Below are 22919 nucleotides of genomic sequence, written 5' to 3' on the forward strand. Positions count from 1 at the left end.
CCCATAAAACCTCTCCCAATAAATCCATCAAAACTCAAATGGTCAGTCTTCTATGCATCCAAGTCCTACTTAAATTTTTTTATCTATTCTCGAGATAATTTCAATTTTCTTTTAGTTGAAAACAAACCCTAAATGTTGTAATCAAGCCACTATTAAAATCTGCACCATATTTATTCTGAGAACTCTAGCATAGTTGCTTTAAGGAACTACTTCCAAGTGAAAGTGTGGTCCCTCCTTAGTTTTTTGTAATTAGGGATTTTATAGACTTCTAGGGGCATGGATTTAGTTAAAAGTATAAAAAGAATAAATAACGCCTTCTCCAACAGCTTTAGCTTTTGGAGTAACTGGTTGTTTCACATGGTATCAGAGCAAAGGTCCTGAGTTCAAACCTCCTTGTAATAAAAAATCCACATGCAATGGTAAACCCAAAAGTGGGGCCGCATGTGCCATGTGTAGGCCAACCCAAGGAAAGAGCAGCCACACGTGAGGGAGAGATCGGCAAAGTTAGCTCAGTCAAATGTAAATCAGATATCCATAGGCATAGGCGTGCCACATTCTAGCGGTTGCAAAGCCCAGTGTTGAAATGAAAATGGAAAAATAGGGCGTCTCTCCTTCTTTCGGAGCGTCGTGACCCGAAGGACCTACCAATGTGGCAAAGTCTTCAGTTTGTTGGGACAAGTAGAGATAAGTCCGGCAGATATGATGATTGCTACCAAAGGCAACCATCTCAGAGATGGTTTGTTGGGACAAGTAGAGATAAGTCCGGCAGATATGATGATTGCTACCAAAGGCAACCATCTCAGAGGTGGTCACTCTGGGGTGTTTGTGACTTGATTCACCATCAAGTGCCCATCTATGATCTCGACAAGATCGGGGTCATGTAGACGAGTTAAAAGAATAAAAGAATAAATAACGCCTTCTCCAGCTTTTGCAGTAACTGGTTCTTTCACAAATTTGATCAGAACTTCAAACTTTCTATGTTTTTGAGGCAATTGAAAATGTACTCATTTTCTAAGTTTCGATTTTATATAGACTTCTAAACATCAACTGCAGTTTTACTAGGACTTTAACTACAAGATTTGAGTTAGTGTGCCACCACGGTATCCTCTTCTGATAGTCCCAATTGTACTCCCGGCTGCACCGTTGTCCATGTGGCACATGTGGGGAAAACCTGTACAATCAACAGGTCCCACCAAGGATGGGCCATGGAATAAAAATCTGCGTGTTTTGTCCATGTGCCACATATAGAGGGAACGTGTACAATAAACGGGCTTGACATGGCTGGGCCATGGACCAAAAATTTCAGCCATCGGAACCATCCTTCACGAAAACAGAAACGGGACTAAATTTGGCGATGGGGCCCTTTAGAAGGGTATTAGGTATTTTTTTATTTAACAGGGATATAATTGTCTTTTAGTTTCGTAGAAGCATATTAGCCATTTTGGGATTTTTATTTTTAATGTAATTGGGATGAGTATGTAGTTTGTTAGGATTTACAATTCACATGTCACCATTCATGTGGCTCTATTCATGCATCACTATTCACACACATTAGAGTTTGAGTTAGCGTGGTAGGTTTTTTTATTTTTGTTGGGTTTTAAGTGACAAGTTTCTAGAGTTAGGTTTTACTTATTTTGTGTGTGTGTGTGTGGGGGTGGGGGGGGCTCTAGAAGTTTCTAAAGTTTAGGATTTCAAGTGTTATCTTGAAAAAAATGTGGATGAGATATCTATGGATCGTAGTGTGATGCCATGATAATTCTTTGGTGTGATGCCCTGGGAAAACCATTGGTGCGATACCTTTGCTTTCGTTGGTCTGACTCGAAGAAATATCATCGCAAGGTGTGACGCCTTAATCCCCTTTGGTGTGAGGCCTATGGTTTTGTTGGTGTGGAGAATATTTAACTTTTCTCACAGTGTGAGACCTTGATCCCCTTTGGTGTGCTACAAGAATTAGATTTCCTTCCCTATTGGTTCTACATCGTTTTTTAAGGTATTACAGAGAGGTTCTGATGACTATGAGAAGTAGTACGATCTATAGGGAGTAGAAATGAGGAAAATGAGAGGGGATAACAGAAAAGGGAAGAACGGAAAAGAGAAGAGAAGAGATTTGGGGAGAAAGGAATTCGTGAGTACTCTCCCACAATCCCTAGCATCTCATTACTAATAACGAAAGCAAAAAGACAAGTACGCCATTACAAGTTGTAGGCTTATTAGTTATTACAATGTAATATCCCATCATCTCACCACCATTCATGTGGCTCTATTCACGCATCACTATTCACACACATTATCGTCTGAGTTAGGGTGGTAGATTTTTTTATTTTTGTTGGATTTTAAGCAAAAAGTTTCTAGAGTTAGATTTTACTTGTGTGTGTGTGTGTGGGGGGGGGGGGGGGGGGGGGGGAGGGGGAGGGGGGGGGGGGGGTGAAGTTTAGGATTTCAAATGTTTAGAAGTCTCTAGAAGTTCTCGGAGGGGTCTATATATAAGGCTTAGGGCCAGGAAATTTATGGATGGATGAATGAAATACTATTTTGCTATCATTTTTTGTGGATGAGATATCTATGGATCATGGTGTGGTGTTGTAAGCCCAAGGGTTCCCATACGTTAATCATTCATCTTACCTTCTTGTTTTGATGCTAGCAAACTAAATTGATTAGCATTTATGGACTGATGTGTTGCTTTGAGGTGTTGTATTGTATACAGGATTTTCATGTCCTAATCGTCATTACACAACTCTTCACAACACATGACTTGTGGATCAAGGATCAAAGGAACCAAGGAACCAAGAGCTTGCACCTACATTGGAGTCATCCTCATTTGAAGATGCTCAAGTAAAGTAGCTCAACATGAAGATCCCACAAGTTCCTAAGCAAGTGTCAAGAAAGAGCTTGGAGTTGAACATGCCATGGTCACACCTCATGTACCTCAACATGCATTGAAAATTGGAGGACAAGTCACAAGAGCCAAGACAAGGACAAGATGTTCACCCAAGCTGAAGAAGTCCAAGAAAGTGCAAAGGAGCCAAGACATTCCAAGAAGACTCAAGGTTCTTATTTTTAGAATGTATTTGGAGTCCTCTTGATTTTATGTTTAAATGCACTTTCAAAAGGTTTTCAAAATGGTTTTCATACTTAACATTTTACATCTTTGAAAACCATACACACACCCAAAAATGTGTTTGAAAACCTTGGACTTAAGCTCAAAGACTAGCCCAAAAGCCCCTGGATTTTAAAGTTAAAAATGGAATTTCACTCAAGGCCGGTCGACCGGGCTATATCGGGCGACCGCGGGATGGAACCTGGAAATCCAGGCCATCTCGAATTTTATCGGGCCTGTCGACTGGGATGATCCGGGCGACCGCGGATGCGCTTCTGTTTCTACAGAAGCAATTCGATTTGGTCTAGGGCGGGCGACCGCCGTGGGTCGGTCGACAGGGATATGTTTTATGAGCCAAATTTTTGAGCAAACAGTTAGCCCTGGCCGGCCGACCGCCATTTGGTCGGTCGACCGCGACGGTAAGAAATTTGAAAATAGAATAGGGCGCCCGATAGGGACGGGCGACCGCCGTAGCCCAGTCGACCGCTGCGGTCGAGCAAACTAGCCGTTTGAGCGTTTTCTGCTTGACTTTTTCAAGCCATTTATTTACAGTTTTACCCTAAATGGTCATATTTTCAAATACACTATATATACATGATTAAAACCTATCTCTACAAGCTTTTTGAACATTAGAGAAAGATCAAATATCATTTCTCTTTGAGCTTCAACATTTTATTTCAAAAGCTAAAAAACCTCTTTAATCTTCCATTTCTACATGTTATCAAGAGGCACTCCATAGAGCTTTTATTTGTTTATTTCTTGGAGTGAATGTGAGCTTACAATGTTGTAATCCGCCTATTAAGAGGCATTGAGTGTTTTTCATTTTCTTTATTCCTTATTGATGGTCTTCTCTTCGGCCCGGTAAGAATTGTGAAGAAGAGGGTCTTCTCTTCGGCCCGTGAACAAAGGTGAAGACGGCATATGAGGGTTTGTCCCCTCACCGAAGGCTTCATGCAGATGGGCTTTGCTTTGGCCCTTGAGAATGGAAAAGCTTATTGTAAGAGCTTCGAGATTAAGCTTGAAATCTCACCATAGTGGAGTACCCAAGGAGCCAAACTTTGAAGAGTAGAGTAGGTCAAGTTGTGACCGAACCACTATAAATCTTGGTGTCCTCATTATGGTGTGCCTTGTCTCCTCTATCTCTTTCCTTCTCTCTCTTGCACGTGTGGTGATTGGTAATCTCTTAACCTTATGCTTATGTTTTAATTGAACAAGGGTTAGTTAATTAGTGCTTAATTAGAAGTTTAATTTTTAATCTTTCATTAATTAAGCCTAAAATTTCTAATTGACCAATTCACCCCCCTCTTGGATTGTCACACCTGTATTTCATTTGGTATCAGAACTTAGGCTCTTAAAGAGATTTTAAATCTTAAAAATCTACAAGACAAAAGATCTATGACAAGCCATATGGATTTTGAGAAAGGTGGATTCACCCTAATTCCTCCATTCTTTGATGGAACGAATTATGGAGCTTGGAAAGCACAAATGCAAGCCTATCTCAAACCCATAGATAATGACATTTTAGATGTTATTAAAGAGGGAATTTCTTTTTCAAGGAAATACACTGAAGGTGATATAAAATTGTTTTCCTTGAACTCAAAGGCTATGATTTTATTGTGTTGTAGTTTAACACTAATCATTTTTAACAATATTTCAAATTACATCAATGCAAAAGATATTTAGACTTCATTGGAAAACACTTTTGAGAAAAATGTTTGTCTCGTTTCAAATGATAAAATTTCTAGACAAAAAGAGATTTCTGAAAAATCTTTTGCAAAAGAAAATTCTTTCAAGCATTCTATTTCCGATTTGAAAATTCAAATTGAAAATCTTAAACTGGAAATAAATGAAAGTTTGAAAAGAATTGAGAAATTAAGTCAATTGAGCATATTTTTTATAAATAAAAATATTGACTTATTTCAAAGATGCAATGCCTTTGAGAAAGAAATTAAAAGCCTTGAAATCACAAACATTGAACTTGTTGAAAAATATAAACATGTTTGTGAAAATGAAGAATAAATGAATGAAGAACTCTCAATTAAGAATCAAAGACTTCATGAAGAAAAAGTTCAACAACCTTCAAAGTCTTATGATTCTAATTGCTTCTCATCTACCAATCATAATTATTGTGATAGAGTTGAGCATCACAATTCTGAGTGTAAGCTTGGAATTGTGCAATCTAACAAGTTTGTTTGGATAAGAAAAGGTACACTCCCACAAACAAACTTGGATGGAACCAAAGAGATTTGGGTTCCAAAAGAGTCCCTCTGATCTAATTAGTGAATGAGTTAATTTAGGGGCTTTGCTAAATTGTTTTATTATTCACATTATTGCTAGATACTTTAATTCATTGAATATTTTTTGTATCTAGTTTTCATGAGCTTAATGATATATCTTTTTTATTTTGAGCATTAGATACTCATCATTATTCATGTTCTTAATAGTTTGTATCTTTGTACATTGTGCTTAAATGATCACACCTTTTTTATTTTTGTGCTTATTGAATATCTTTTAGAAAAGCCTATCTAGGTGCAAATCACATCACTTGTGCACTTAGCATCCACATAGCAAATCCACAATAGAAAATTCAAATGTGAAAACCATATGTGTGCTTCCATGAAAATTAACCATCCCTTTTGCCCTTGAGTTCAAATTAATCTTTCAAGTTCATTCCTTTCATTCTTGAACTCTATTTAGGACAATTTTGGCTTTTGCTAGATCTTTGTATATTCAACTTAGGAAGAATATCATTTCTAGCAAAATTGAGTGTTAAAAGCCATGTCTAAGGAAATCCACTCAAATCCTTTCTTAGACATCTCTTGTCCTAGGTGAGCAAGTATGTTTATTACTATGCACCTAGTTGTCCTTCTAACCCACTCTTATGTGCCTAATGATTATCATTAAATGCATAAGAAATTTCGATGGTTTAAATTGATGTATTCCAAAAATGCTTAAAATGAATATCCTTTCATGACTAAAATAAAATTATCTAGTCATAGTAGTTCTTTTTGGAATGCATGTCTCCAAGGTGTTCATCACTTGACATTCTCTAGAAATCCTTGGATTATTCTCTACAGTCCTGCATGAATATCTTTATTTGTGTAGAGAATTGAAAATGAGTCTAGATTCAATGTATGAAACTCAATTGAGTAAAATTGAAAATGTCATAGGAATCTAGTACCATTGTTGGGCAGTTTCTCATTGTTATGGTTATCATGTAACACATTGTGATAGGAACACTTGTTTCCCACACATCTTGATTTTCCATGGGCCTATTGCACTTTGTGCTTAAATGCTCTATTTTTATATGGTGGTTTGTGGATATAAGCATAGATGTTTGGACCATGATTCGTGTGTCCAAACATGGTAGACTATCCATGAATGCTCTCTCATTGAATGAGCCATGGATGTCTCTCTTAGACATGGGATTCTATTGATCCCTCTTATAATGTCTAAGTCCTATAGAATTATGCTTAATTGATATTATATATATATATATATATATATATATATTCTATAGTTTTCCCCTTGTATGCTACTGGTACATGGTAAATATGATAAACATAAATTTAAAAACCACTCAATTGGTACTCTTAGTCCTCTTACCTAGTAAGTTAGAGAGTGTACACTCATCTTTAACTAAAACATCTAATTACTTTGGCTTTTAGCCAGCATCTTAACTATAATAAGCCATACGTGCCTTGTGTTATATATATATATATATATATATATATATATATATATATATATATATTATTTGCACATAGTTAGGGGGAGCATAGTTTGCTAGGTTGTCACATCTTTTGGTATCATATGACTACCTATAGCAATCATGCATTAGTGGCCCAAGGGTGGTTTGAAAATCATTCACCTTTAAATCCCTTGGTGTCTATGTGGTTGGACAGCCCTTTGAATTCATACATTGTATGAGTCACTTACAAAAGGAGAGCTATACATACTCAATGTCTGTCCATCCACCTTATCATATGATGTGTGATGTGCATCACATATGATAAGTACACTCATGTGGAGCCACATTGCTCCATGTGTGTTGTAGTTGGGTCTTGTCCTATTCTTTAAATTTGAGATCATCTCTCATCTTTTGACAAGATTCGTTTGCCTGTGCCTCAGTGCCATATCTTCTCAGGCCATATACTTATCTTGGATAGACTTGTATGTTTCTATCTCTGCCAATGATAAGTATCTTTTTCTAGAGTTTGAAAAATCTCTAGAACTCTTCTTCATAGAATAGTGATTGAGATGATCATCCTATCTCCTATGAAGTAATCTCTTATCATGTGCTTCTAAAGATAAGAACATCTTTAATCATGATAAGATCCAATGGCTGTGCTTTTACATTCTTATCTATAGCCATTGTGTATTGTCAGGCCTTGCGTTATAAGAATTATCAAAGGCCAATCACAATCTCTTGGAAGAGGGATGATTTAAAAATATTTTTGAGTGTCATGACCCATCATTTCTTTCAAGATTTTAGCTTCGGAGGACCTCACTCATCATGTCCTTCATAGCTTGTCTATGGTACTTGTCTCCTTCCATCGTGCCAGATATAATAAGATGGTAGATGTACTCAATTTTTCTCTGTCCCATCTCTACATTCTTCCACAGTGAAGGATGAACAGAAACTAAGAAAATTGAAGATTCAGGTCTAAAGGCTGGCATGTGCACTTCATGCTCATTCTCTCAAGGATGACTGTTGAAGGAGAAGATTTAAAACAAGTACCAAATCTCTCAATCCGGGAAGAACTTTCAAAGATGCTACCCTTACATAGAAGAAATGGTCAAGCATTGATCTAAGCTCTTCTAAACATTCATCAGTAGGAGAGTTCCGGATAGAAGAAAAGAAGTTTAGTTTTACTTCTTTCGAGAGATTTCTAAATACCAATTTTATCACTTCTTGAAGTAATAAAAGAAATGTGGTATTAATCTTCCATCTTGATCATGTATATTGAGCTTTATGGTCCTCATCTATGTATACATGATCTTTTGGTTGCCATGGATATGTACCTCATTGATTTCATTCTCTTACCCATTTGTTTATTAGACCATCTGCCTTAAACTCATATTCTATGTCTAATAATCATCCATTCATATTCAAAGTGTGATTGGTTTATGAATGGAGCAATCCGAATGGTTAAAGGTGATTAATTAAATCATGGGTTCTATATGCCTTGAACTATTCCATTTAAATTAGATGCACATAGTCAGGAAAGTTTTCACTTGCAAATATACAATCCTCTAAGGGCAAGCAACTGGAACTCAAAAGTTATTTTATAGTTCTAAGCATGTTCATGCTCAGGAAGATACTTGTCTGCCCTAAGACAAGAAAACTCCCATTCGAAGCAACTTGTGAACCTAAATGGTTATGTCATCAATCTGAGCATATTCTTGCTCAGGTAGAAACTCGTCTTCTTGCAAGTTGCAAATGAAGCCCAAGTGTTTAAATCACTCACCTTTTAAACTATTCTGCCTGGTCATGCCCTATCACATAGGTTTCATCTAGGGCCAATGACAAATAAAGGGGGGGAGAGCCAAATGGTTGATTTTTCATGTTTATATAGTCCATTGTGATATGCTCACATAGTCTATTGCCCCATAATTGTGCTTAACTTACATATGTTTTAAAAACAAAAACAAAACAAAAAACTCTGCTTATCATACATTTCACTTTGTTTTCATTTTGATAAGCATCGTATGAGCTTCATTAACACATCATATACACTTTGAGTAACTCTTATGAGTTGTTCTTCATCTTGACACCCCACTTGCACTCACACTTGCATATCCCTACCTTTTTGCTGTTGCAAAAAGGGAGAGAGTTTTTGGGAATTGATTAGGTAGTCCAATTGTATATGCACCACACGCTTTATATTCATTTATTATACTTGTGCATATAGTCAGGGGAAGCATTACTTCATTATTTATAGTGTTTAATGCTTATTCATCTATTTGTTTAATATCTCCTACCTCTCTAATCAATTTGTTTGCCATCATCAAAAAGGAGGAGAATGTAAGCCCAAGGGTTCCCATGGGTTAATCATTCATCTTACCTTCTTGTTTTGATGCTAGCAAACCAAATTGATTAGCATTTATGGACTGATGTGTTGCTTTGAGGTGTTGTGTTGTATACAGGATTTTCATGTCCTAATCGCCATTACACAACTCTTCACAACACATGACTTGTGGATAAAGGATCAAAGGAACCAAGAGCTTGCACCTACATTGGAGTCATCCTCATTTGAAGATGCTCAAGTAAAGTAGCTCAACATGAAGATCCCACAAGTTCCTAAGCAAGTGTCAAGAAGGAGTTTGGAGTTGAACATGCCATGGTGACACCTCATTTACCTCAACATGCATTGAAAATTGGAGGACAAGTCACAAGAGCCAAGACAAGGACAAGATGTTCACCCAAGCTGAAGAAGTCCAAGAAAGTGCAAAGGAGCCAAGACATTCCTAGAAGACTTAAGGTTCTTATTTTTAGAATGCATTTGGAGTCTTCTTGATTTTATGTTTAAATGCAATTTCAAAAGGTTTTCAAAATGCTTTTCATACTTAACTTTTTACATCTTTGAAAACCACACACCCAAAAATATGTTTGAAAACCTTGGACTTAAGCCCAAAGACCATAGCCCAAAAGCCCCTGGAATTTAAACTTAAAAATGGAATTTCACTCGGGGCCGATCGACCAGGCTCTACCGAGCGACCGCGGGATGGAACCTGGAAATCCAGGCCATCTCGAATTTTATCGGTCCGATCGACCGGGTTTATCCGGGCGACCGCGGATGCACTTCTGTTTCAACAGAAGCAATCCGATTTGGTCTAGGGCGGGCGATCGCCGTGGGTCGGTCGACAGGGATAGGTTTTATGAGCCAAATTTTTGAGCAAACAGTTAGCCCTCGTCGGACAACCGCCATTTGGCCGGTCGACCGCGACGGTAAGAAATTTGAAAATAGAATAGAGCGCCTGATAGGGGCGGGCGACCGCCGTAGCCCGGTCGACCGCCGCGGTCGAGCAAACTATCCGTTTGAGGGTTTTCTGCTTGACTTTTTCAAGCCATTTATTTACAGTTTTATCCTAAATGGTCATATTTTCAAATACACTATATATACATGATTAAAACCTATCTCTACAAGCTTTTTGAACAATAGAGAAAGATCAAATCTCATTTCTCTTTGAGCTTCAACATTTTATTTCAAAAGCTCAAAAACCTCTTTGATCTTCCATTTCTACATGTTATCAAGAGGCACTCCATAGGGCTTTTATTTGTTTATTTCTTGGAGTGAATGTGAGCTTACAATGTTGTAATCCGCCTATTAAGAAGCATTGAGTGTTTTTCATTTTCTTTATTCTTCATTGAGGGTCTTCTCTTCGGCCCGGTAAGAATTGTGAAGAAGAGAATCTTCTCTTCGGCTCGGTAAGAATTGTGAAGAAGAGGGTCTTCTCTTCGGCCCGTAAACAAAGGTGAAAACGGCATATGAGGGTTTGTCCCCTCGCCGAAGGCTTCGTGCAGATGGGCTTCGCTTTGGCCTTTGAGAATGGAAAATCTTATTGTAAGCTTCGAGATTAGGCTTGAAATCTCACCATAGTGGAATACCCAAGGAGCCAAACTTAGAAGATTGAAGTAGGTCAAGTTGTGAGCGAACCACTATAAATCTTGGTGTCCTCATTGTAGTGTGCCTTGCCTCCTCTATCTCTTTCTTTCTCTCTCTTCCACCTGTGGTGATTGGTAATCTCTAACCTTATGCTTATGTTTTAATTGAACAAGGGTTAGTTAATTAGTGGTTAATTAGAAGATTAATTTTTAATCTTTCATTAATTAAGCCTAAAATTTCTAATTGACCAATTCACCCCCCTCTTGGATTGTCACACCTGTATTTCAGATGCCTTGATAATTCTTCAGTGTGATGACTTGGGAAAACCATTGGTGCGATACCTTTGCTTTCGTTGGTCTGACTCGAAGAAATATCATCGCAAGGTGTGACGCCTTAATCCCCTTTGGTGTGAGGCCTACGGTTTTGTTGGTGTGAAGCATATTTAGCTTTTCTCAGGGAGTGAGACCTTCATCCCCTTTGGTGCGCTACAAGAATTAGATTTCCTTCCCTATTGATTCTACATCGTTTTTTAAGGTATTAGAGCGAGGTTCTAACGACTATGAGAAGTAGTTCGATCTATAGGGAGTAGAAATGAGGAAAATGGGAGGGGATAAGAGAAAAGGGAAGAAGGGAAAAGAGAATAGAAGAGATTTGGGGTGAAAGGAATTCGTCAGTACTCTCCCACAATCCCTAGCATCTCATTAATAATAAGAGAAGGAAAAAGACAAGTACACCCTTATAAGTTGTAGGCTTATTAGTTATTACAATGTTATATCTCATCATCTACCCACCCACCCCAAAAATAAAACCCCACCACCACCACAAAAAAAAAGTGGGAGAGCAGATATCACTCATACCCAGGTTGCATATTATTTCCTCGTGTCTACTTTTGCTAACCCCTTGAGTTAAAATATCTGCCAGTTATTATGTGTCGTAACATACAGAGTACAAATCACTCTAGAGGTCAGCTTCTCACTTATGAAGTGTAGATCCACTTTACTATGTTTAGTATTGTCATGTTGAACTAGATCATGGGCAATGCTAATAGTGCTTTGTTGTCACAGTACAAGTTCATAGGCAAATAAACTTGACACTCTAACTCATGCAATAAAATTCTTAAATCCTAATAATAATAACTCACAGACAGACGCACCATTCAAAAAAAAAAAATAACCCACAGACACTCTGAGCCTATGAAGCACGGGTGCGGGTGCGACACGACACGAGTACGTAGGTACGTGATTTTCCAAAAAACTTGGGTGCGGGTGTGTTCGGGTGCGTTGAATATAATAATATTTTTTATTAAAAAAAATTTTAAAAATAGGAAAGCAATCAAATAACAATAACATCACCATTCACCAAAATGGCCTAAAAGCTCACAATTGGAAATTTGGGATTTAGGGCTTTAGGCCCTAAAGCCCTAAATCCCAAATTCCCAATTGTGACCTCCAAACTGAAAATCAGTTTAGGGCTTCAAAATCACAATTCAATTTAAGATTATGCCAACCGATTGTGAGCTCCAAATTGATTTTTATGTGACTCACAATCGGTTAGGGCTTTAGGGTATTTTTTAGGGCAAATCACAAATAAAAATAAAGGAAAGAGAGAGTAGAGACTAGAGATACAAAAAAAAAAAAAAGAGTAGAGAGAGATACAAAGAGAAAGAGAGAAGTAGAGAGAGAGAGAGAGTACCTTTAAGTAGGGTTAGGTTAGGGCTCCGATGGTGGCGGAGGTGGCGGTAGCCGGTAGTTGCAGGGAGAGAGAGGAGAAACCGAGAGGGAGAGGAGAAAAAGAGAGAAGCCCGAGAGAGAGTGAGAGAGGAGAGTTGCAGGGAGAGAGAGAGAGAGTTGCAGAGAGAAAGGGTGAGGGACGAGACAGAGAGAGGGGTGAGGGACGAGAGTTGCGTGAGTGAAGGGGTTTTAAAACCCCTTTTATAATTTAAACCCCCCCCCCCAAAATGTTATTGGCAGCCCTCCTCTTTTTTTTGTTTTTTGTTTTAAAACACTTAAAAACGTGTCGGGTGCGTCGGGGTGCGCACCCCAAGCGCACCCGACACGCACCCGACCGTCAAAAATTTTTAAAAAAGGGGTTTTGAATCGGGTGCGCACCCGACACGCACCTGAGCGCACCCGTGTCGGATACGCACCCGATACGGGTACGCGGGCCATTTTGAAGCACCCGTGCTTCATAGCTCTGAGCCATGTATCGAAACTCTGCTTCTACACTAGACCTGGCAACAACGGACTGCTTCTTGCTTCGCTTAGCTACCAAATTTCCTCCCCCTAAAGTACAGTAACCAGAAGTAGACCATCTATCATATATTGACCCTGCCTAATATGTATCAGTCTAGGCTTCCACTCTCACGTGATTGTGCTTCAAATAGCAAGCCTCTTCCTGGAAACCTCTTGAGATATTCGAGTATTCTGAGCGCTGGCTCCAAATGAATTGTTCTTAGAGCGTGCATAAACTGGCTCACAAAACACACTGCATACGCTATATTAGGTTGTGTAAGAGATAAGTACATCAACTTACCAACCAACCTTTGATATCTTCCCTCATCAATAAGTGTTCACCATCCTTGTCACCTAATTGGTATTTTTGTTCAACAGGTGTCTTAGTTGGTTCACAACCCAACTTTCCTGAGAAGGTCCAAAACATATTCTATTTGTGAAATGAAAAAAAAAAAAAAAAAAACTTCTTTAGATCTCGCCACTTCGGTTCCCGTAAAATATTGCAACAAACTCAAGTCCTTAACTTTAAAGGTTTTGATGAGATAATCTGTCACCATGTCTATCTCAATTGAGTTACTCCTTGTGATGACTATATCGTCAAAGTATCAGCTCAACTCAACTCAACTCAACTCAACTAAGCCTTTGTCCCAAACTAGTTGGGGTCAACTAATGAATCCTTTAGAAATTTTTCATGAAGAAGGTGAAAGAATCTACCCGACTCAAATCTACTAAGTCTAATCCTGACAATAGTTGGGTTCGTATAAACGGATCATTTTCTTCCATTCTCTCCTATCCAAGGTCATGTTCTCTGTTATGTTCCTAGCCATCAAGTCTTTCCTCACTGTTTCTACCCACGTTGTTTTCGGTCTGCCCCTACCTCTTTTTACTCTACAACTTGGCACAAGTCACTTCTTCTCACTGGAGCATCCAAAGGCCTAAGTTGGATATGCCCACACCATCTTAAGCGGTGCTCTCTCATCTTCTCCTCAATTGGTGCCACCCCCACCTTTTTACGGATGTCTTCATTTTTAATTCTATCTAACCCTGTGTGGCCGCACATCCATCTAAGCATTCGCATACTGCAACTTTAGTAATGTAAGGAGGCAGGGTGAGGATGTAGTAAATATGACTGGATAGCAGGTACCTAAGAGGGATATCTTTCGCTATCTTGGTTCAATCCTACATAAGGAATGAGAGATTGAAGAGAATGTTTTCTATCATCGTCGAAGTATGAGATGATAAAAAAAAATGGTGCTATCTCTACTGTCTAACGAACAATGTGTGACTTTGAATATAACCCACTTTCTTCATACCACAACTAAACTTTTGAAATCATGCTCCAGAAGATTGCTTTAGTCTATAAAGAGCCTTTCTCAATTCACATACATGACCATCTACACCTGAGAACTTAATTCCTGCTGGCATTAACATGTAAACTTCTTGAAAGTCTCCGTGGAGAAATGCAATTTCTACATCCATTTGATGTAGTTTGCAAGACGAATTTGCTGCGAGAGAATATATTTCTCTGATGGAGTTCAATTTAGAAACAGGGTGAAACGTACTCTAGTAATCAATACCATACGTCAATGTGTAGCCTTTGGCAGCCAACCTGGCCACCATACGTCAATGTGTAGCCTTTGGCAACCAACCTGGCCTTTGTATCTTTATATTGTCCCTTCAGCCGTGTGCTTCACTGTAAACACCAACTTACATTCCACTATTTTCTTTCCTTCAGGAAGAGGCGTAAGTTCCCAACTTCGGTTCTTTCCAATGTTTTTTTATCTCTTCTTCCATAGACAATAAACAATAAATAAATAAATAAATAATATAAATAAATAAAAAGAAGAAGGATGTCGTATCACTCTTGCAACACTTGATGGAATAAAGACAGAGGGCAAGGCAGACAAAGGAGTTGTAAGAGGACAAACACTTATACGAGACAAAGTCTGAAATAGGATGCATAGCACAGGAACGTTCACCTTTCCGAACAGCGGCAAGAAGATCCAGACCATTAACAGACAAAAACAAAGGAATAGTGACTGATACAGAAACAAAAGTATAAGAAGACGAAGAGAGTAAAGTACCGGAGTATGGACATGGTTTAGAGGATGATTGACGTGAGTAAACTTGTGGCTCCTTTTTGCAGCCTTTTCACAGTTGGGAAAACAAACATTATCCATATGTATTGCAGGATTGGACACAACAATCGGCAGCAAAATAACTACTCCCTCCTAAAGAGATACTAGACTAGAATAAAATGAAAGATGCACAAAGAACTATACATCCATTGGCACAGACCTTTGTTTTGAAGATGGATGATAGCATTTGTTTCTCTATTGAGAGCTCGAGTTAATAGCTTGCTCATCTCCATCTTTGCTATCAAGACACTCCTCTTCACATCCTCCCTGAAAAGGGCCTCTATATTTCCAACTGCCCTCCATATGATTCACAAACCATAGCTTCCTCTCACGCCAATGACTCTTGGATGGATTCTTTGGAGGTCAGAGAGTTCAGTCTCTGAAATAGAGCTTAGTCTCTTCATAGTAGCAGTAGAAGAAGTCTTTGTATCTAACTTGATCCAATAGAGTCAAAACAAACACTAGATCCAGATTCCACACTGCTATTGGGCTGGGGAGAGAGCTGCTCTGTGAAGCTGGCCATTCAGTGTTCTTACAGAGGAACTAAATCGGTGGGCCTTCAAAGAGGAGCGTGGGAGTGATGGGCAACTTTAGTCTATATGTTGCATGTGACTCTCCACTTACCAAAAGCAAGGTCACCTTGCATCCTTGAATTGATAACCGTCTTTCGGCTAACCTAGCCTCCTTCGTCCCTCGAGACCAACAAGGGGTAGTACAAGAATATTCACTTGTTGTCCATCAACTAAGCCTTTCGACCTGATCTTAGGCCCCGACTCACCATCGGTGAACGAACCTTGCGCAAAGGAACCCTTAGGTTCGTTTTGGCCAAAATGTAAGATCATGCTCCTAAATAATACTTCGCAAGGCAACAAAATATTCAGAAAGTGTCTTCTCCCCCTAAGACAATCAACTGGGGGATAGTTTGTTGGAGGTGATACATATGAGCAATGTTTTTATTATGTGAATACATTTGAGGAACGAAATCACAAAATGTCAGGAAAAAAAACTTACTACTGACTCCTACAATTAAGTTGAATTATCTGTTACCTAAACAAGTTTTGATTGAAACCTGTGGAAGCCAGAGAAGATATCATCGAAGTGAAGGCATGCACTATGGAACTTTATGACCATGAAAAGAGAAAATCCATATCTGAGTATATAAAAAAATTGACGAATACATCTTGCAAATAAAGTATGCAAAAATTTGATATCTCCAGTTGCTATGATTCAATCTGCTTTGAGTGAGGTCATCGATCATCAAGAGCTTAATTGCAGGTGATAGACAAAGGGTGAAACTGCTACTCAAAGTCTCCCGACAGTACTTGGCACACTTAAAATACTTAATGATAAAGAGGATGCTACTCAGTGTACCTAAAGAGGAAACGTTGCTAAAAAGACTAGGAAAACAATGGAAGAAAAAGAAACTAGTGCTCCACAAACTGTCAAAACTAATTTGGAAAAGCAAGTTGAAGAACTTATTTGGAAACTAGAAATGCATGAGGCAATATGGAGGAAATCTTAACGCAAGAAATTGCAAAACTGCGATCAGCTATACAAGAGATGCAATTAAAGAATTGCTGATGAAAGAACAAGAGGCTGCGAAAACAGCAGTAGAGAAGTTCTTAATACAATTCATTTATTGGACAAAGCATGTTTAGAGGTTGTGAAGGAACTAGCTAGTTGCCAATATTATTGATTGTGGAGTTAGGACAACTAATGAATAATTACCATAAGATTGATAACGAAAAAGATGAATTCATTAATGTTACAGAGATAGATTATCAAGCCTTTCATCTACCACCAGTTATGAGGTTTAAGGAAGACTTCGAAGATGTAGGTAACCACCGGGTTACATCTGCAAGAAGAAGAGACTGATAAAAGCACCTTATTTGATGGAAGTATCTTGTCAGGTGGAAAGGACAATCATTCTCTCCTTGTACGCGGATCACTGCCGACAAGTTCCACCAAGTTAAAAAAAGTATCTTGTCTTTTAAGCCATAGAGAGGTACTTTGGTCATTTTGTTATTAAATACTCATCACTTGAGTGAATTCATCATTAAAGTAAGGTGCATCAAGTCGAAATTTTTAAAAGAGGAGAGTTTTTAAGTCATTAAAGGTAATTAGGTCCTTTTCTTTTAAAATTACTTAACTCAAGTGAATTATAATAAAAGACAGTCCACTCCCATTCCCACAGTTTTAAAATGGGGGGAAGCTCTTATTTTCATGCGCAAAGGGGGGGAGTTGGGTTTCTTGTTTTCGCAGGGTTTTTTAGGGGATTTTCCTATAGTATAGGGTTTGTCATCATGGCCACATGTTTTCTTCTTCTTTTTTTCTTTTTTTCTTTTTTCTTTTTTGGAAAATGATAGCCAATTGTATTCGAGGAAGAAGCAAAAAAGACAGAGATGATCTAATTACAGCAGGGAGGTTACAACAAAAAATAAACTTAAGGCGGAAGCGAATCATAAAGAGCTAGGGACATGGACGGTGTTTATAAACATCATGTAAGGCCTTAGGGTCATCTACATGTTATTGGATTATGAATAAAAACCCGTTGCTCAGCGTAAGCCGTGAATGAGTGATTCTCCAATCAATCTTGATGTGATGATCTGATAAACTGGTGGTGTGATGCCTTGGACTTCTATCCATCTTCTCCTTCAACTTTCAAAGGTGTTTTCTAAGCTTTCTTTATCCTCCACTTGTCGGGAACTAGTAATTTCATCTGAAACTGAATTTTTAAGATTCTAAAGTTTCTGTAGGATATTGTTTGACTCTTTTTTTTTGAATGGCTGTTTTAGACTAATAGTATGATAACGAATCAAGTGCTCGCTTGGGTCCCATGGCCTGATTGATTACTCTTAATTGTCAGAACTGTGAACTTCTCTGATTTTGCTGATTTCCAATTTTAAAGTTCTCCTGGGGCTTTACTATTATCATTAAAATGATCAATCTGAGCGAATTTGATCTTAAATCTCTCAGATGGATTGAGTTAATCTCATCCATCAGATTTATAAATTAGGTTAATCTCAAGATCCAACGGTTGGATTGGATTAATTTCAACTTAATTGGATAAGATTAACCATAATTGAAAACATTGAAACATGTAAAAGGTTTAAATTTGAAGCTCTGTTTAAAAAGTTTGGGTAAATGCTAGATCAATGATATTGGATGGATTTTTTCATACCCGAAAATAGAAGTACATATCCTTATTAGTTCTCCATCATCTTCGTATTCGAGCTACAAGAACTAGTATTGAATATTATTCTCCAAGAATAGATTCCCTCCCTTGTGAGTTCTACATCAATTACTTTTACAACTGAACTGCTCACATATTCATGGGTGCATCTAAATCCTATGCATGGTCTTGTTAATACCATTCAGTTCAGTGGTCAATCTTTTATTACTTTGCTATATATGAACTAGTCCATTTACCCAGCCCATAATATACAACAATTTGTCCTAAGGATCAGACCTGTAGAATTTTCTTGAGTTTCTTTCCCTTTCCATAGTAAAGGATATCAACTGACGGTTTCCCCCTACGAGAAATGATTCATTGGAGTCTACACAAGCTAACATCACACCATGCATATCTCAATTATTGATCCTGATTATCAACTATCCATAAATCCAAGAATTATTCCCATTGTAGACAACTGTCTCATCCCAATAACAAAGGACCCAAGATTAGGAAAATCAAGAAACATATTGATAGCTTCTTTAAGCTGAAACATGGTACTTAAAGTTTCAAAACTTACTGGAGTCTCTTCACCTCTGAATCGCTCAAGGTCTGCAATGTGGGTTTCCAAAAATTTTGAAAACTTTGGATCCTGCAAATAGTTCATGCAAAACTAGTTCAGCAAACAAATCAATGATAAAGGTCGTTGAGAAGTAGTGCATAGCGGAAGTATTAGGAACTGAAAATGAAGAACTCTGTACTGCACAAAAGAATTACAGTAAGCTTTGCTGAGAAATTAAACATATTCAACTTGTGAGCCATCTTTTTTGTGATGCAAAGAAATCTTGTTTGGAATTTAATCCATTAAACTATGACCATTAGGAAATTATGCATGTTCTCAGATTTTGCAACTGTTTATCATAAAACATGATTTTTATTATAGGAATATTTACTTCATTGGTTTTGAGATATATTAAATTCCAAATCATTCAACTGTGTACATTTTTTTTTTTAAATTGACATTTATTATTCCAAAGAGTGCCAAATAAGGGACAAACTGTCCCCTAACAAGCTACAACAATACCGCCCCATACATACAGTAGGATTAGCTTACATATCCGTTTTATGCTACCCATCCCCATTCCCCATTACATTACCCAAAAGCCTAACTTGTATCGAATTCAAAAAGTGCCAAATTTGTGGGCCCCACTAATACAAGATCTGTGTCCGCCATACCACACAGACTTATCCACCACATTCTAGCTGGCGAATTCGATTTTCAAAAATTCTGCTCAAAGGCCTAGAGCTATTGTGCGCCCCTACCGTGCACGATAGCCAACAACCTATCTTCACCACCCGATCCCCGGCGGCCTCCACCTCGCACCACCACCAAGCTCCAGCGAACCCCCATTAAATCTGGCAACATAGATGTTTATGCCACCATCCCCTCCATTTCCTAGTTCCAATATAACCCCCGAAAACTTTATTGTATGTTAATAAAAAAACTTTGTTATTTATATCACAAAAGTTATAAAAAATTTATGCCTAATGTAACCTTAATTGTTTTATTTCTTAAAGGGAGGCTTAAGGGGTATTTTGGAGCAGTTAGTGAGAATAAACTTTTTAGAACCTCTAAATTTTAATCGTATTCACCAAAACCCCTACAAATTTGGGCGTAATCCCAACCTCCCAAAATAATAGCCGCCCACTCCAATCTTTGAGTGGGTACGGCAATATTTCTTTCCTCCCTCTCTCGCCCAATAGTGGGCCCATCTTGGAGTAGATCTTATCATCTTTAAAAAAATAGAAAAATAAAAAGAAAGATTAGAAATCCAAGAGATGTAGTAAGACCACTTTAAATTAGGAAGTTAGTATTTAAATAACCTAATAGAAATAAGGAAATTATACTAAAATATTGGAAAATCCAAATTTTGCACGACTCCCAAGAAGGGAGGCGTGCGCACAAATTTTCTCTCCTCCCCTCTTTCGGGCATCAATTTGTAGGCCCCATTAGATTTAATCAAATCCTATTCATCTCTTATTTAATAATAAAGGAAAGAGGTAAGGTTAATTTGAGGCTAAGTAATGGTAGAGATTAGAAGAAGTGAGGGATTTTAGGGGTTTTTAATTTATCAAGTTTGGTAGGCCAACCAAAACACAAAAAATATATATTGTTGGGCTCTCTCTCCCACGTCCAGATTTTTAGACACCCAAGAGAGAGAGAGTGTGTGTGTGGGAAAAAAAAGAGAGAAAGAAAAGAAGGAAGAAAAGGAAGAAGGGTGGGGATTCGTTCCTTGTTTGTGATTCTTCGATTGATCTTCGGGTTTCCATCGCTCACAAGTAAGTAATCGCCACTTCCTTCTTCTTTCAATTCTAAGATAAAGAAATTCAAACCGTGATTGTAAATTCTTTTTATTCGTAATCCTTATTAAAGCATTAATATACCAACCCTTTTAAATGATTTAATAAGTGATTCTTGGGTTTTTCGCATACGTTTTTGCGAACAATTGTATTTTATTTAACAGGTTTATGTTTAAATCTAAATATATAATTTTATTGTCTTTCGAGATTTTCAAATAAGAATTATTCAACGAATTTTCTTGTGCTATATACGTAGCCTATGTATTAATCGACAAATCCAATACTCTTAATTACATCGACTCATCATTTTAATAAGTAATTTACGCACGAAACTTTAGGTTTCGAGTAATTTTTTTTTGAATCCTATGGTTTTTATTTCAAAAATCTAGTTTCAGAATAAGTTTTCTTTTAAAAGTGATTGGTCAACATTATGTATTTGTATGGCTATTTAGATTCTTTATAGTCAGATTTTTTATGATTAGATGGCTGATTTTCAATAAACACTCAAGATTTAATGAACGATATAGATACATATAGGTTATGTACTTTATAAGTAGAAAGAAAAAATTATTTATTTCTTTTACGAAGGATTTCGAGAAACTTTGTTGTTTGGGATTGTTAAATGAATGTACTTTTCTAAGATGGATTTTGTATGCAATTCTATTACAACCATACGATACAAAAGGTTCTTTATAGATGATTCTTATGTAGATTAGTTCCAACAATACTATTCTTTTCAATTTAACTCTATCTATATAAAAATATAAATGTATATATGGGTATAAGTAAGAAGAGATACTCCAACAGTACCATTCATGTGGCATTTATTTTATACATAAAAATGTGTGTGTATATATATATATATATATATATATATATATATAGTAGAAGAGAAAATAAGAGAATTTTTTGTAGAATTACACATCACTCTTTTTGACTTTTTTTAACAAAGGCACCCATTCAACACACATATTTTCAATCCTACCCCCTCCTTTATGCTTTTTAAGAAAGGCACCCATTAAAGCCAAATAATTTCAATCCTACCCCCCTCCTTTATGCTTTTTTAATAAAAAACCTATAGGGTGATCTTAACCATCCGATTTAAGAGGAACAACATATTATGGAAACCTCTATAGATTGGAGGGCTAGGATCAGCCTATGAAAATGATTTTTGGGGCACAACCTATTTATGTTGTGTTCCATCACATGGACGGTTTGGATCAACCCGTGATGTGGTCCGTATAGTTCTTTGTCGGCCCGTGCATCGCACGGGGTTTTTTACTAGTGTATATATATATATAGGATTTGCACGAAGTGAAAAGTACTGTTGAAGTTCACTTCGTGCAAATCCTATATATATATATGTGTGTGTGTGTGTGTGTGTGTAGGGTTATATATGTATGTAAGTAGGTATGGTTAACTCAACAGAACTAATTATTGGGATTAATTTTATATAAAAAAAGATATATGTATTTATGAACATGGATTTCGATAGTACTATTCCTTTGATTTGAAATTCTTATATAGATATAAATATCTATAGGTATGTAAATAAGAATACTCACCTATATGTGACTATCCACGTTATGACTCTTCCAACGGTTTTAAAGGACTCAACTTTAAGGTATGTATGATCTCGTCTACAGGTTGGTCAATCCTCACGTCGGTGTAGAGAGGTCCTTTAGATTTCTTCATAACTTCAGTTGGAAAAGGCAGGTGATAGCTAAACTTTGTATGTATGGACTTTCAATTCTTGCAATAGGGATGGTGAGATATTCTAGTTGTATTTTCTTAATAAATTGTATTCTGTTTAATGAATTGTAGTTTTCTGCATCCTATGTTTGGAACGAAATTTGATTGTCAATTGATAAGTGTTAGATTGTTTGCTTTTTCAATCACATGGAAATAATTGAAAAAAAATATATATATATATATATATATATATATATATATATATATATAGGGATATAGAATACTATTCAAAGAGGAAATAAGAAAGGGTGATGGGAGACTATTGAGTCATCCCCGAAAATAAGGAAAAAGGAAATTAAAGTGTATACAACTTGGGAGAACCGCACAACCCCTCGTTGATGACGGAATCATAGAGACTACGAGTCCCTAGGCGGTATGATCTATCGTAATAAGACCACGCGGAACCAACCGTGTCGGCAAAGGCAACAAGCTAGTTAGGAGCCGGAATGCCTTGAGTTAAGAATTCGTAACGATTAAGTTGAACTCATTAACACTCACTCATACTGTCTCTTGCTTTTTATGCCAGTTGCATTTATATTTTGTCTTCTCTAAATCAGT

The 22919-nt window shown here is 37.3% G+C and overlaps 1 protein-coding gene across 2 annotated transcripts in view; it reads right to left on the reverse strand.

The window, feature by feature from the left end:
- LOC143885289 (Noc2p family) overlaps positions 1–22919 on the reverse strand; it is a 40809-nt gene that overhangs the window by 12083 nt on the left and 5807 nt on the right. For both annotated transcript variants that reach the window (XM_077389383.1, XM_077389385.1), the window contains exon 7: positions 18829–18900. In XM_077389383.1, the coding sequence (XP_077245498.1) occupies positions 18829–18900 (72 nt within the window). The remainder of the gene's footprint in view (positions 1–18828; positions 18901–22919) is intronic.

Source organism: Tasmannia lanceolata, unplaced genomic scaffold (assembly GCF_043159265.1).
Source record: "Tasmannia lanceolata isolate RefF3 unplaced genomic scaffold, GAP_Taslan_0.1 ptg000008l, whole genome shotgun sequence".
NCBI lineage: Eukaryota > Viridiplantae > Streptophyta > Magnoliopsida > Canellales > Winteraceae > Tasmannia > Tasmannia lanceolata.